At 34.4% G+C, this 16,775-nt stretch overlaps 2 protein-coding genes across 5 annotated transcripts in view; one reads left to right on the top strand and one right to left on the bottom strand.

Annotated features, from left to right (window-relative positions):
• twin (CCR4-NOT transcription complex subunit 6-like twin) overlaps positions 1 to 16,775 on the bottom strand; it is a 117,969-nt gene that overhangs the window by 62,798 nt on the left and 38,396 nt on the right. The gene's annotated exons all lie outside the window — the stretch shown is intronic.
• On the top strand, positions 1,310 to 4,989 carry LOC137237512 (uncharacterized). Its single transcript, XM_067761219.1, has 7 exons — positions 1,310 to 1,703; positions 1,980 to 2,107; positions 2,855 to 3,145; positions 3,750 to 3,906; positions 3,975 to 4,147; positions 4,221 to 4,380; positions 4,436 to 4,989. Exons 1-7 carry the CDS (start codon positions 1,376 to 1,378, stop codon positions 4,981 to 4,983), a joined length of 1,785 nt encoding a protein of 594 aa, XP_067617320.1. The 5' UTR covers positions 1,310 to 1,375; the 3' UTR covers positions 4,984 to 4,989.

Here is a 16,775-nt window from a genome sequence, read left to right as displayed (position 1 = left end):
CCGATATTCCGAACGTTAAGGCTGGCCAATAAGTACGACCAACAGGCTAAGACTTAGTGTGGAGCGCAATATTTGGTTCAAAAACATAAGATTACATGCAGGGCCGTAGCTAGACTTAAATTTAAGGTAGGGCAGCGTTGGTTTAAGGTAGGGCGGAAGTAAATGACATCGAGGCATGGCTTCCAAAATCAATCAGCATGTATATCACTTATATCGTAGGTCAGTGACGTATATTTAATACACATTTGTTGGCACATAATTATTGTGACAGTGCATAAGCAATACTCATTGAGAATAAGCCAAAAAGATGGTTGAGCTTCCAGATTTATATGTGGATATCCACGTCTAAGTTCGAGTGAGTGCTGGGTGGGCGATACGAGTAAATAAATACGACCAAAAGTACCATTTCATGTTATTTTTTCTGCAAACTTATTCTAATAATAAACATAGGTATATACACACAGAAAAATTTCTTACATTTTTAGTTAACATGAATCATGTTGAATGAACATGAACAGCTCTAGTACGTAAAGCAAAAACAATTTCGAAAAATCAACACGAACATTTTAACATGAATCGTATGGTTAAAATAACATGAACTGTTTCTGCATTAGAATTACATTAGTGTGTATCCCTCACCATAAATTCGGTTTGATTTAACACGAAGAAGTGTTGTTTTCGACCGTCATCTGTCCCCCATCAAAGATTGTGAACAGAATTTTGTTCTCAAAAGAACAGAAGTTAAGTCGTGGTCAGTGTTGCCAGTATTGGTAAGGTAAAATGGCTAAAAGTTCCAAAGTTCCAAAGTACCAAAGTTCTCTTATCGAAAAAGAGAAACATTATTGTTTGTGGCATATTGGAGAAACTTTACTAGAGAACATCACGCTTTGGGAAAAACTACTTTCTGGGAATGGTAAAGGGGGTCGTACAGATCACAACTGTGAAAGTAGAACCTAAAGGAAATTCATAGTTTAGTGCATGGGTACCTACAAAAAATCTGATAAAATATATCAAATAGGAGACCCAAACACGCGTATTTACGTATAGATTAGGAATCTGGAAACATAAATTTAATATCTCAATTCGATCAAAAGTAAAGCTCGAAAACCCGTGCAAACCCCAAAAAAACTAACTTAGTAGTTAAACAAGCCATTTTATTATTTAGTTTACAATTTGGATAAAAATGTCTATGTGGTAACAGTGTTCGTTCGTTTTTCTATGCTGCGCTGCATGGCGGAAAAAAACTAGGTTGCGTCGGTAAGTATCTGATTGCTAGTTTTTTTCATAACATTTGACACAACATTCTCTAGCGTAGTACGATTTTGACATTACACCAAAGAATTACAAAAACAAAACACATGGAACGTGTGTATGTATGTCGAGCCGCGGCCACCTTGTATTGTTCCGCCATGGCTGCGCTGCCTCTTACATTATTCCGATTTTAATGTACAAGCGCATATGTACGTGGCGAAAACTGTGTGAATTTTTAATTATCCAAAACTTTATTTTCCGAAATTGTGCCAACCAAATGGGCGAACAAATAGATTTCCTTATGCCCCATTTCGACCAAGAGTCGGATGTCTTATTTGTTGAGACCCCAGAAGAAATATTAGTTTATTCTCCGAATAAAGAAGTGGAAGCTTTACGCGAAATTATTTGCGGTAGGATGCAATTTGATGAACGAGTTTTACAAAGAGTTTTGGGTAAGTAATTTGTGTAATTTTTCGTGTTACCTCGGTATCAATAATCCGAAGGCGTTTGGTATTTGTTTCCTTCTGTGAAAAGATATTTGCAATCAAAGTTGCAAGTTTTCATGTGGTTGTTGTAATAACATTGGACAAAAAGTGTTCTGCGCAGAAATACTGGGCATGGCGTCGTTTGATACCTATTCCGACATTTATGGACGTATTTTAGCAGTTTTACAATTGCTTTGGCAATTTAGAAAGTTTTTAATGAAACGATTTTTCTTTAATTTTTAGATTGTGGCTTAGATGCTGAAAGCATGTGTCTTCTAAACGATGCTGACTTGGCAGACATTTTCCCAAAGACAGAGATTGGGCTAAGAATAAAATTCAGGGAGCGGCTTTCACACTGGCGCCAAAACGAAGTAAGTTTTAATTTTTATGTATTTGCCTGATTGTAATAAGGGGTATTCATGTTTAATTGCATATGGGTTGTAAATTTCCGAATCGTGAGCGCCCTTTCTATTCAATGAGCAAATCAGCTGTTCGATAGCGTGCTGTCAGACGTTCAATATTTAATGACGTGATCCACTGATTGCGATCCATATTGACTGTGTAGTAAGGCATCGAACGCCGAAGATTTTTGGCAATCCCGGGATTTCGGTATTTTAAAATAACAATTTTTCGGGGTTGTTTCAGATATCGTCAAAAAATGTCGGGAGGGGTATTGAAAAATGCGTTTTGACTTCGGTATGCATAATGCTAAAGCGAAGACCCGATATTTTATTTCTGTCAAAAGATATTTGGGACCCGGTAAAATTATTAGTTCTCTGCCAATAACTTTTCACTGAAAAATATTTAGAAATTGTGAAATCTGGATCACGGATCACAATACTTTCAATGAATATTGACTGTGTTGCGTGCTTTTGTGATCCACACTTTGCGTTCGCACATATTTCACCATGAGATGGTAAAATACACATACTTAACGATACTCACGATCCATATTGACCGTCTGACAGCACTCATGTCAAACATTGCATTCCAATGCGACAAATAGCTATGCAATAGATTTTTTGTATCGCATTCTGCAAATGCCTTGACATTGTTTTGCTATGCAACGATGCAATACCATTGCGTCGTGATCGTGAACACCATTGTTATCTTTTTAGGCGCCCACTCTTTCGCCTCTCAGCTCGAATAGGAGCGAGATGACTTCCTTTGAAGACTTCAAAAATTCCGAAATAGCACAAAACAACTTAGAGGAGATTCTGAATGCCTCGCCTAAAGGCAAAAACATAATTAATTACCACAAAGAAAACTTCTTTCTGCTGGACAGTCATCGCGAAGCTTTGATTGGGATTATTGTGAACTATTTCACCGAAAAAAACGAATGCATGGCAATGAAAGATATTGCAAACTTTTCAGAGCAAATAATAACTTTGTTTCCCTCTGAAAATATGGTAAGTTCATTATAAAGTTGTAGGTCATAGCAGGAATTACCATTTGCTCGAGCATATCCAAAGTACCGATTAGTATTACTGGCGACATAATGCAATGCCGCGCAGCGTTACACAGTCATAATGCAATGCGGCGCTATAATGCAACGCAGCGCAGCATTACACAGTGGACCTACATTCAATGAAATATAAATTTCTATTTTAATTGGTGCGTCTTATAAATTTATTTAATTCGTATATTGTGGACCTACATACATTAATTCAAATATAATTTTTTATTTTATGTGGTGCGTTTTATAATTTGGTATGTTGTGGACCTACACTCAATCAAATAGAAATTTCTATTTTAAGTGGCGCATCTTATAATTTTATGGAAATTGTGTAGATTAGATGTCAACTCGAAAACAAGTCGGAAAATGCGCCAAAGGACGCGGAATGTGAATCCACGAGCGGAAAACTAATATATTCAGAGGTTTGCGAAACGCGTCTTTTGGTACCTTTCCCGACATTTTTCGGGTTGACGTGCAATCTACACAATTACCAATTTTATTTAATTCGTATGTTGTGGACCTACACTCAATCAAATATAAATTTTTATTTTATATAGCGCTATTATTGCAACCGCCGGGAGGGCAAAAATCCTACAGGAAAGTTGTACGATAAGGCAACAAACGTTCGTAGAAAACATAACAAGAAACGAGAACATATATTATTGGATGATACAGATCTTTCATCAAGAAAGGATTCGGCCCCCTGTACCAGTGGTAATATTTTTTATTTCACTAACACAATTCCTTTGAATATATCTTTAACTCACCATTTTACTTTATAGATCAGAATGCAGTTGCGGACAAATTGTGGCTTGCACACAATATGGAGCCCTGGAGTGAAGTTGTTAAGAAGTGGAATGCAACGATCGAAATAAGGCAACAGGATATTTTCAATAGAAAAGTAAATATTTTTACTGATTGGCCGCTGCTTAAAAACTCACTTGGATATACATTGGTTAGTTAAACTACATACACTTCTACCCAAATTTATTTAATTTTTATAGTTTTATTATTATTTCAAATTTTAGATTGCAATAGATTTTATAGCAAAGTACAAAGACAGTGCAAATAATTTGATCAATGAATGGCCGGATTTTAGACGACTTATTATTCCCTATATGAGAGACAAAATTAAGGATAATGCATCAAACAACATGCTACTCATGATTGATGAAAATGTTGATTCGGGTAAATTGTATACTAGGCTAATGTTGACGTAATTTTAAATTTATTTTTCTTTTAGATTCAACCGACTGTATAATAACTTTACTTATGCATTCTATACTAAAACCACCACTAATTTCAACTGGTAATACTCCCAATAGTAAGAGATTTAAATGGAAACCATCTATATGTGACGCCCAAAACGTCACAGTGCTGCACTGTGAATATATAAATGACTACCAAAGACGGTATGACGAATTAAAAAGCAAAGCTATGGAAAAATGTACTACACTGCAACCACTTATATTGGTTATAGGCGAAGAATTGAAAAGCTTAGAAAGTTATTATATTGTTTTTGATGGTGTACTGTATAAAGTACCAACATTTGTTAGAGCGCTTGCTATTTTATTTAAATTATTTCATGTATTCAACCTTAAATACCCAATAGAAGCTAAATTTTTGTACGACTTCATGGAAAAATACTTTTTTAAATTCGACTGCTCAGTTAACTCTAATTTACTGTTGTTAATTAATTATTTGGAAAATGCAAAAAAATGTCTAACTAAATCCGCAAAATGTTTAAGTGCTTTGCTTGTAATTTTAGTGGACATAATCCAAAATTATTAGTCCACCATTTAAAATCATTCCATGTGTGTAGTAAGATAAAAAATTTTATTTGTACTATACCTGAATGTGGTCAATATTTTTCAAACATGTATTCATTTCAAAATCATTTAAACAGAGTTCACCGAACTGTACATACCAAATCAGCTCAAGACTGCATTACTAATAACAGTAGCTGCAAAATTTATCAAAATAACCACATCATTTCAAGTTTACAAAACAATACACTACAGCATATAGTAAGTTCAGTTATAGTAAATGATCAAATTAATAAATTAAATTCTTTGCAAAGCAATGGAGTGCCAAATATGAATTTCAAGCAGTTTGTATTATCTTTGCATAACAAAAACAATTTTACAAGAAAAGATGTTTTTTCTATTGTACAGGATATGCATGAAATCATTTTAAAGCCAATCCAAGAACATGTTTTGAAATTTATGGCGCCCTATATTGAAGATCATAACAATAGAATAAATGCAGAAAATAATTTCCAAAACATTTTCTCTAATTTTCAAAATATAACTAAAGAATACCGTTTTTTCAAATTACTTGAACGTGAAAAGATTTTTGCTCCTCCCACTGCATATATAATAAATGAAGAAATTTCTGAAATAATAGTAAATAACAATCCCGGACTACATTCAAATAAGGTTACAGGCGTTTTAATGCCAATCGAATTTCAAATCAAAAAATATTTCGAAACTAAAAATAACTTATACTTAACATTAGAAAATATAAAAATTATACAGTCAAAGCAGGATGTGTATGCAAATGTTATTAATGGTGAAACCTGGAAACAAAAACTGTTAAGCTTTAAAAATAAATTGGTTATTCCATACGTGTTATATTTCGATGAGTTTGGAATTGGTAATCCATTGGGCTCCCATGCTTGTAATCAATCAGTATGTGGTATTTATTATAACTTTCCAACAATTCCCAACCATCACTTATCAACGTTAGAAAACATATTTGTAGCAGGTTTTTTTAAATCACATGATCGAAAAGAATGCGGCAATATTTATTCATTTAAACCACTAATAAAAGTTATTCAACATTTAGAAGCGGAAGGCATAGTTTTAACTACTGCTGAGGGTGAATTTCATGTTTTCTTTGTCCTTGCTCTTATAACTGATAACTTGGGATTAAACTCTATATTGGGGTTTACTAGTAGTTTTAATTCAAACTTCTATTGTCGTAACTGTAAAAGACATAAATCTAATATGCAATCGGATATATCAGAACACACCGAATTTTTACGAAATAGACAGTCGTATATTTCCGACTGTGCTATTCAGGATTTCAAGTTGACTGGCATAACAGAAACTTGTATTTTTAACGACATAACTAGTTTTCATATTGTAGATAACTTTTATTTCGATTTGATGCACGATTTATTTGAAGGTGTTTGCCATTACGACATTTCAGAAGTTCTTTTGAATTTCATAGAAACAAAAAAATATTTTAGTCTCGAAACGTTCAACTATAGAAAGCAAATGTTTTCCTATGGACCAACTGAAATCGGCAATAGCTCTCCGCCTATAAGTTTGAATAACTTAAGAAATTCGAAATTTAAAATGTCAGCAAGGGAAATGATGTGCTTTGTCCATCATTTGCCATTTATAATAAGTGACCTAGTACCGGAAGGAGATGAAGTATGGAATTTTTTTTTAGTACTTTTGCAAATTATTGATATTTTGCTGCTGTTGGAGATAGGCGAATGCTGCTTAAACACATTAAAGTCACTTACTGAAAAGCACCATTATTTATATAAGTCACTGTTCAAAAACCATTAAAGCCAAAGTTCCATTTCCTATTACACTATGTTTCTTCAATAAAAAAATGTGGACCATTAAAAAAAATATGGTGCATGAGATTTGAAGCTGTTCACAAAATTTTCAAAACATACTCAAATTCAATTACATCTCGAGTAAATATTCCATGGAGTCTTTCAATAAAAGCTGCACTAAAATTCTCGTATAATATATCAAACGAAACTTTTTTTAAGCCTGATTTAAGCATTCATATGAAATTCCTGTTGCCTGACAGTACAGGATTAAAATACGGATCCAATTTTCAAATTAAATATGATATTTCAAAATACAAGTTTTATTCAGAAGTAACTTTTAAAGGATTACTTTTCAAAATAGGTTTTTTTTTTATTATAAAAGATGTTGTTGTTTACTTTTTTGAGGTTGAAGATATTGCAGTATGCTCACTAAAACAACTATTTTTTATATGTTCTCAGCATCAAATTATAAACTTTGATTCATATACGCAGTCATATATTGTAGGAGAAAAGTTATGCAGCTATAATTTCATAAATGCGGATAAAATATCTTCACCTCCTTTGCATACACATACTATTCGAAATAACAGAAAATTTATACGATTGAAAAGCAATTAGTATTCAAAAAGTTGTTATTAAAATAAGTATACATATTTTTATAAAAAAACTTGTAATTAAGTTTTTTATATGCCTTATTTTTTTTGTTATGCGAGAGCGCGTACACCGAGTGCCACTCAAAATGTCCATATTTGTATAAAAAAACAATCCTTAATTAAAAATGTCATAAATAAATTAAATTAATTTAAAAAACCAAAAACGAGGTGTTTTATTTTTAGAATGTTAATCTAACAATAAAAACCATGTTAAAATAACATGATAGATCGTGTTAATTTAACAATAAAAAACTGTTAAAATAACATGATAGATCGTGTTAATTTAACAATAAAACACTGTTAAGTTAACATGATAGATCGTATTAATTTAACAATAAAACCCTGTTAAGTTAACATGATAGATCGTGTTAGTTTAACATGACATATCGTGTTATTTCAACATAGTATAGTGTTAGTTTAACATGTCAGATCGTGTTAGAGTAACATGAAATAGTATTAATTTAACGAGACTAATAATGTTGTATTAACAGGAAGTCATGTTGATTCAAACGTTTGTAATCATGTTAAATTCACACTGTTCCTTCATGTTGATCAGACATGTAGGAACAGTGAAAAAGTAGATTCATGTTAAAACAACCTGAGCGATAGTGTTGAAAAATAATAACCTGAAAAAGTGTTAAAAAAGTGTTGATTCAACATGACAATTTTTCTGCGTGTAGGTATGCACGCAAGTTAAGGTGAGAAAAAAACAACTCTCGAAAACTATTAAACGATAACCATAGAAAATTTCTAAATTCTCCATCGAGTAAAATGTTTTAGATTAGCACACAGCCTTAGAAATCAATTCTACGCTTTTGGTGTTGTTCGCTCACAGTGAGATTAGTTTTTGTCAGAAAAGTGCCGGAATGAACCATTCCTTTAACCAAACTACAAAAATTCGATAGTCTGATTTAATTATATCTGTGATGCGGGTGGATTCTCCATACCATACATTGCAACCGCAATAATTTTTTATCTCAAACTATGACAAAAAATTTTATTATAATAATTCATCTCACTTCTTGGCGTTTTTAAGGTGGGGAATTCTAATTTCTAGCTACGGGCCTGATTACATGTAAGTAAATTGTACTACTCCGCAGAACTCTTTATTTGTATCCTGCAAGAGTAATATTTTCTGATTTTCACAGCATCCGTAATTCCGAGACATACGCCAGGTCTTATATGATTTGAGAGGTCTTTATTTCTGCGGTCGCATGTAAAAGGTTTCCGTCCTTTAGTCGGGCGGCCTTTCCCAGTCAACACATCGTTGCGGCTGTGGCCGTGTTATTCTTAGAGTTGTCAGAATTTAAAAAAAGGTTCTGACACAACTTGTCAAATGGTGTTGCTGTCGTCCCAATAAAGACCGAAAATTGCGTGCAGTGATACCTCTACTTATAATAACTGTCTATTTATGTCACAATGGCTAATAACACAGATCAACAAGGGTTTTGCCCTATATATTCGTATTCTATGTTCAATTCTATAAAAAAAATGCAATTACCAATCAAAAATATTTGGTTTTGTAGAAGTTATAGCGATTTGAAAATTTTGCATTTTTGCACCAGGCTAATGTAGGTCCTTTCGCGCTATTTCGGTCGATTGAGGGCGGCGGGTAGCTACCTGATGCAGCGATGCATCGAAAAAAGATCTACTTAAAGCAAAACATACTCATCTTAAAAAAAAAACAAAAAATGTGGCTGAGAAACAGTAAAAAGGAGATAAAAGGTCCCAGATACACATGATTTAAGGTAGATTTGGCAATTCGTTAAGGACATATTAAGAAACTTATCGACACTTTTACTGACGGATTGGCAGGCCTAGCAATAGAGCATGCCAGCTACCTGATAGCGTTTTTGTAAGTAAAATTTTTTTAAGAAGCTGTAGTTTCTTGGGTCACTCGTTGTGGGCGACACAGAGGAATGATGTCTTCGAGAAGTTGTAAACGAGCGGCTAATTCGTTTTGCTATATATGTGGCGAATGTATTAAAAGAAGACAAAAAAAAGTTTGTTTTAACTAAAAACACAAGGATTTGCGAGACCTACCTAGCCTACTTCGGTCTACCTGTTAAAAACCAGGACAAAAAATGGGCTCCACTTGTTTCATGTAACTCTTGCAGAAGCATTCTGGAGCGTAAGTTTATTTTCTCTTCTTTATTGTACTAACTGTTTCATATATATATACATATATCTACATATATATAATTGCATAATAACTGAAATTGTTATGAAATGCTTTACGTTTTATTATAGTTTGGTACCAGGGTGAGAAAAAGAGCCATGAAGTTCGCAGTGCCGAGGATTTGGAGGCAACTGAGTAATCATGAAACAGATTGCTCTTTTTGTGTAGTGAAACCACTGAAAGGGAAACGTTTAAGGAAAACAATATATCCGGAACTACCAACGACATCCGCTCCAGTACCACATTCGGAACAAAATCCTGTACCTGATCCACCTGTTTTGGAAAAGCAACTATTCCCTCAAGGCAGCTTTCAAACACCGAGTTCATCTGCATCCATACATTCCTAATTTGTTCCTCAATTTGAACCAGGAATACCACATCTCATCAACTCTGAAGATCTCAATGACATAATAAGAGACTTAAATCTATCAAAAGACAAAGCAGAGTTATTAGCATCGCGGCTTAAACAACGAAATTTACTTACTTCTGATGTTTGAATATCTCGGCAAAGAAACTGTCATGAAGAATTTTTTTGTTTCTACAGTAAGGAAGATGGACTCTGTTTTTGCTATGACGTGAAAGGTTTATTTGAAGCAATTGGTATTCCTTGTAATACAAATGAATGGCGCCTCTTTATCGACAGCTCCACAAAAAGTCCAAAAGCAGTTCTACTATACAATGGGAACAAATTTCCATCTATTCCACTGGCACATTCCATACATCTCAAAGAAAATTATGACAGTATTAAAATGCTATTAACTGCAATCAAATATACGGAATACAAGTGGGAAGTTATTGGAGACTTCAAGATGGTTTGTTTTTTTTACTGGTGTGCAAGGTGGATATACCAAACACTCCTGTTATCTTTGCCTATGGGATAGCAGAAATGATGCCGCCTACTATCGCCAAAAACATTGGCCTGAACGTACTGAGTATGGAGTGGGAATATTTAATATTAAACATGAAGCAATTGTCGATCCTAAAAATATATTGATGCCCCCATTGCATATTAAATTGGGCCTTATTAAACGATTTGTTAAGGCTCTTAATATTGAGTCTAAAGCTTTCAAATATTTGCAGACATTTTTCCAAAGCTGTCAGAGGTGAAAATTAAAGCTGGAGTCTTTGTTGGCCCTCAAATAAAAAAAAATCATGAACTGCGATATTTTCCCGGACCTACTTAGCAATGAGGAGAAACTAGCGTGGAACAGTTTTAAGGCGGTATTTCATGGCTTTCTTGGAAATTATAGGGATGAAAATTATGATGAGCTGATAACTGGAATGATTACGAATTTTTCCGCCATCGGATGTAGAATGTCGCTAAAGATGCACATGTTACATTCACATCTGGATAAATTCAAAGATAATATGGGAGCTTATTCAGAAGAACACGGGGAGCGATTCCATCAAGATATAATGGAGTTTGAGAAACGCTACCCAGGCCAGTATACGGAAAGCATGATGGGGGACTATATTTGGACGTTAATAAGAGAAAATGTTACCGAATATGGCAGGAAAAACCATTTTTAAACATTTAAACTGTATTCTAAAACTAAATTTATAAGAATAAATCTTAAATTGATTTTTACTATACTAGAATAAATCAAATCTATGTCAAATTTTGATGAATTTTCATGTTTTTCGTTTTTCTCATTTTTTTCGAACAAAACCAAATCAAAAACTTTTTTATGTTCATATTCTTATTTCTGGGTGCAAAAGCAATAAGAAAAATATACGCACGACCCATGTACAAAAATGTTGTTGACCAGTGTAATTAAAAGAGATTTGCCTGAAAACTTTGGGGAAAATAATAATAAAGTGAGATGCTGCTAATTGGTTTGTTAATTGCTACCAAATTAGCAGAATATTTTCGCTGAAAACATGAATTCATAGAAACGTTACGAGGTGTAGGCAAAAAATACGAATATGAATCATATACTCATAACTTACTTCATATTATTAATGTGAAAGTTTGGATGTTTGGAAGCACTGGTGTTTGGTTTTGTTACTTAATCAAGCCAAAACGGCAGAACAGATTATGGTGAGGAATTTCTTCTGCTAAATTTTTTAATAAGGGATTCCTATACTCCCTGGGAACAGTAATTATGAACTAATTTTTAAAAGTCTTTATGTCTTTGATGTTGCTTTGATCGGAAGGTGAAACCAAAATCTTCGGTGTGGGCGGAGCACGCTACCACCACACCACGGCGACCGGCATCTGGCTATTTTGTTTTTTGAGACTGTTCGCTGGAGTTTACTTCGGTGTCCATTCAGACAGTCTCTTAATGGGGCTTGTTTTTCATATCGTTTACAGGATATGTTTGGGGCTAAATTACTATAAGTACGGGATAGTTTTGGAATAATTTGAAAATCATTCCTGGGATAAAGTCGAAACCATCTAAGGATCATTTCGGTATTATCTTGGAAATGTTTTAAAGGCAATTACGAAGTATTTAGAGAGCATGGTGATTCGGATCCTTCCAGCACTATTATTATTAGGTCTTGATGCACTACATTTTAATTAAATCCAGCGACGTCTGAACTGCTTTGTTTCCCAGTTATATATGGTTTCCCTAGTGTGTGCACTTTTGAGTCCACAGAAGTCCTCTATACCATAGAATGTCGCTAAAGCACCCTGCTTCGCTAGGTAGTCTGCCTTTTTATTACCTTCATCTCGCTGACGCCCGATAGTTCATCCTACATAACCTTGTTTATGGCTCCCATCATTTAGAACTCAAATGCATTCATGCACAAGCTTGAAAGTAATTATGTAAGACTGCAAGGTACGTAAGGCTGCCTGGTTCTTTGACATAACGAGGATAAGCCTCTTCGTATTCATTCTCTACCTCAAACTTCTGCTGCATGGATATCTGCGTGAAAAAATAGTGGGTTAGCTTCCCATTGGTATCGATTTCTTGAGGTTCGGCCCATAGATGGCAGCTTCTATTTTTCTTCCATCAAATTTTGATCCATCCATGAACCAAACCTTTGAGCCAAAGTTCTGTTTACAATGGACACCTGAAAGTTCCGATTCTGAGCGAAGGGGGCATTGCACCACGTATGAATTCACTCTTATTGCACAAGAATATTAAGTGTCCAGTATACCATTTTGGGAGATAGCCCCAATGTTTTGCCATAGAGTCGAATGCAGGCGAAGAAAGCTCTTGTTGCTTTGTTTAGGTGAGCCTCCCACTTGAGATTCTGTCCAGTGTAAGCCTTACGTATTTTGCTTCCATTGATAATCTGATTTTTGTGCCACCCAGGCAACGTTTTGGCATGGATAGCTTTTTTTCCAGGTAAAAGGCACTAGGACAGGATTTGGTTAGGATTACTAAGTCATCTGTATACCCTTATGTGTCAAATCCATTGGATTTCAGTAACGGAAGAGGTAATCGATGACTATGGTCCACAAGAGGGGAGAGACACAATTGACTCAGTTGTCACTCTCAGCTCAAGACTGATTTTTCGTGTTATCGAAAGCCCCTGAGATCTCAATAAAAGCGCAGGGTGGCTATATTTGTACTCTCCAAAGCCTTTTCAATTTTTTTCCGTGTGGCTATGAATAGCCGTCTCCGTGCATTACCCTGACTGATACGAAAATTTAGTCCTACACGGAGGGAGTTTGTTTATATTAACTTCCCTAATATATTGATCAAAAATTATTTCCATACCCTTTAGGAGAAAGGAACTGAGACCAATTGGTCGCTACGACGAATGCAGTTGTTCGAGTTTCCATGGCTTTGACATGAGTACTACCTTAAATAGGTTAAGAATGTAGCCGAGCAGATATGGCTTCTATAGTGGGGCTATATGGTTTATTCTCTGCTGTAACAGACAGTCCTGCAGATTTGAATGAGCACCCGCTTGACAGTGGTGAGTTTGTTTGCTAGACTTTTTATAAGCCGGAAAGTAAACGGAACGACTATAACTCAACAGCCATAGTTCTTTACATGAAATTTAGCTATTGCTGCTCATGTATGTATGTAAGTTGCTGACTATGACTGTCGATTTATAGTCGTTCGTAGTCGTCAGTTCAGCGGTTGGTTTCACTTGTTTACAAATTTCATTTTACATGTGGCTGATTTAGTCAATGCAAAAGCCGATGTTATTACTCAAAGATTGACTTTAAATTGCAAATTAAATACATGAAGTTCCGTCAACAATGCGAACTTTGGCGTGTTAAAAATGAAATGAGAACTTTTAAATAAATTTAAATAAATAGTAAATATTATATTGTGACGAATATTAGCATCACTAAGTGATACTAGCATCATTAAGCTGATACTAAGCAGCCACTCGTACGTACGTACACAAATCAATCACACACATATACATACAAGGCACACGCATATGCCTACAAACTACAAATATACATATATATGGCTGGTAATCAAGCATGAAATTCTCGAAATTACTAGACCTTAGGAGAAATGGGTGAACGAGGAAACCGAGAGTATAAAAGCAGCGCAATCTGAGGCATGACTAATCAGTTTTGATTTAAGCACGCTATTGGTTGGGAAGTATAAGTGTTATTGTGAAGTACTCTCAAAGTAGTCTACTAAAGACGATTTTGCGTTATTGAATATTGAAGTTATTTATTCAACAGTTTAGCAATTCAAAAGTTAGCAGAAGGTTTGGAATAAGCGGAATTCCCAAATATTCGTTACAATATGCAATATTTTATTTGTAACACCTTAATGAACTCTTATAAAACAACAACAAACCTTTATATTAATATATGTTTATGTATTAGAAAAAATTGTTTATAGCAATGACATTTTTTCTTTATTAATTTAATAAATATTTTATATTATTCCGTCTACATATGTATGTATGTACTTTTAGTATAAATACAATTGGTAAAAAATTCTTAAAATGTTCTTTAGAATATTCGTAACAAAATATGAGTTTGTACAATTATCAATACATTTAAAACAAAAATTATTACAGTAAAAAACTTAAGCATTAATAATCTTGGATATAATACTAAGAAATAGCGTTATTTTTATTTAATAAAAAATAAATAGATTTGTTCGTATTTAAGTAGATTTGTTATTTGTGCATAAACTCACAGAAAAAGGCTTGGTTTCTTAAATTAAAGGGAAAAAAATATTTTTGCCTTTGTTCCCTAGGCATGACCTGCAAATTTCTAGGTACATGATGTATGTATGTACAGTGGTGGCCTTATAATGATTAACAATTTGCTAAACTAAACTAAACCACTTTCAATCTTTTAAGGCCGTTCACTGTTAACCCAAGAACACACTTAGCTACACTACACTACGCGGAAAATTTTTTTTTGCATGTATTCTTATGGAGCAATTCACATCTAGCGGCAGTAGCACTACGCGACGCGTCCATGAGCGACAATGTTCATCGATTGGCAAAAAAGTGTAGAAGCGGCGCTAAGTGTGCATGCACTTTTAGTTATGAGAGCCGTTATTTATAGAGTAGGCTCTGAAGATTGTCTTCAGACAAACTTAGAGAGAATCGATGATTCCAAACACGTCGGTTTTTCTTAAATTTTCTGCACGTAATTTGAAGCGGCTGCGGTAGTGTGATGGTAGCGTGCTCCGCTGACCACACCGAAAATCCTGGGTTCACGCCCCGTGCAAAGCAATATAAAAATTTTGGAAACATGTCGCCCCTCGGCAGTATTTGCCAAGCGCTCCGAGTGTAATTTGGCCATGAAAAGCTTCACAGTGAAAACTCATCTGCCTTGCAGATGCCGTTCGGAGTCGGCATAAAACAAGTAAGTCCCGTCCCGCCAATTTGTAGTAATAACAAATTAGAAGAGAACCTCGGTCTGAAATACCTTCGGAGGTTATCGCGCCTTACATAATTTTTTTTTTTAAGTTTATCTTTAAAGTGAGTATTAGTTGTAAAGCCATAGAAACCTTTTAATAATTTTAGTGCATTTCAGTTGTTCGATTGGACAAAAGTCGTGCACTCGAAAATTGAGAGACTTAATTGTGCCGTGTACTAAAACAGAAAGAAATTCGATGACGGCTATTACTCAAAAGTTTGCTTGCTCCAAAAAAAAAGGTATTTGGAGTAATTCACTAAAACAAATAAGTTTGAAACTTCAACCAGGAAGCCCAGGCCTCGAAAGACCGGATGATAGATTTATTTGTAGGACTTTCAAGCGCAACCCATTCATGTCCTCTACTGAAATAAAAGCTGAAGTTGCTAAGGACTTGAATTTGGAACTCTCTGCTCGGATAATAAAAAGACGCCGGGACCGCGTGGGTGTATTGCAGAAAAACAACGCCTGTAGCAAAAAAAAGTATTAAAAAGTGGTAACGGTTTGCAAAAAAGACGCACAATACTGGAGTAAAAGGCCCCAGCCAGCATTATTTAAAAATTTTGATCAAAAAATATTTAAATATCATACCCCAAGATGATTAAAAACGTTCAAATTTAAAAGCATTTTCTGTTCGAAAATTAACGTATCATCGGGAGAAAAATGTACCATAAATGTGATTATTCTTGAATAATCATTTATGATTCCTATTTCGAAGAGCTTTTTATTCATATTTGATATCATTGTAAAATTGAGCTTTAATTGTTTTAGAGTAATATTTGACTGCTTTTCACAGTCACTTTTTGATCATATTCGTGAATATATTTCAATCGTTTTGGTTGAGATTTTTGAATCATTTTTGAATGCCATTATAATGCATTTATCCTTCATATCTCATTCAAAATAGGATACAACATAATAATTTTATTTCATCAGGGGAAGAAAGCATGCGAAAGTGAGCTGTTCGAACCACAGCTAACTCGCAAACAAACTTGACCGATATACACCTGCGACTACAACATCCAACATCAGCTACATATGATCATCAATATCTTAAAATACGATGCGGTACGGGATGTTGAAGACATATCCAGGTACATATGTCAAGAGAGTTTCACTTACCTGGGGTTCAAATAGCTCACAACCTTTGTATTATCCAACTATTATGTATTTTCCGGGAAGCCGAAGGTGGAGACATGGTTGGGGAAATCTTTGGTCACAAGCAGCATTTTCATTATTTCTTGTCTTGAAGAATACCTATGTATAATTATATAAATAATACAATTTTTATATATTTTTTCTGAGCTTCATGATTGAAAAAATATGTGTATGTGAAAAACTAAGATTTTCATTGAAAAGTAAAATTTTAACAAG

The sequence above is a fragment of the Eurosta solidaginis genome, chromosome 1, assembly GCF_040869045.1.
Source record: "Eurosta solidaginis isolate ZX-2024a chromosome 1, ASM4086904v1, whole genome shotgun sequence".
Classification (NCBI taxonomy): domain Eukaryota; kingdom Metazoa; phylum Arthropoda; class Insecta; order Diptera; family Tephritidae; genus Eurosta; species Eurosta solidaginis.
Note: the sequence above shows the minus strand (reverse complement) of the source record. Positions and strands in the feature narration are given on the sequence as shown.

Bases quoted from the DNA above. Each gene is read 5' to 3' on its own strand.
- LOC137237512 (XM_067761219.1), top strand. From the start codon at position 1,376: ATGTCGAGCCGCGGCCACCTTGTATTGTTCCGCCATGGCTGCGCTGCC. The intron at 2,108-2,854 runs GTAAGTTTTAAT...TTATCTTTTTAG, and splicing joins CACACTGGCGCCAAAACGAA to GCGCCCACTCTTTCGCCTCT. The intron at 4,148-4,220 runs GTTAGTTAAACT...TTCAAATTTTAG, and splicing joins ACTCACTTGGATATACATTG to ATTGCAATAGATTTTATAGC.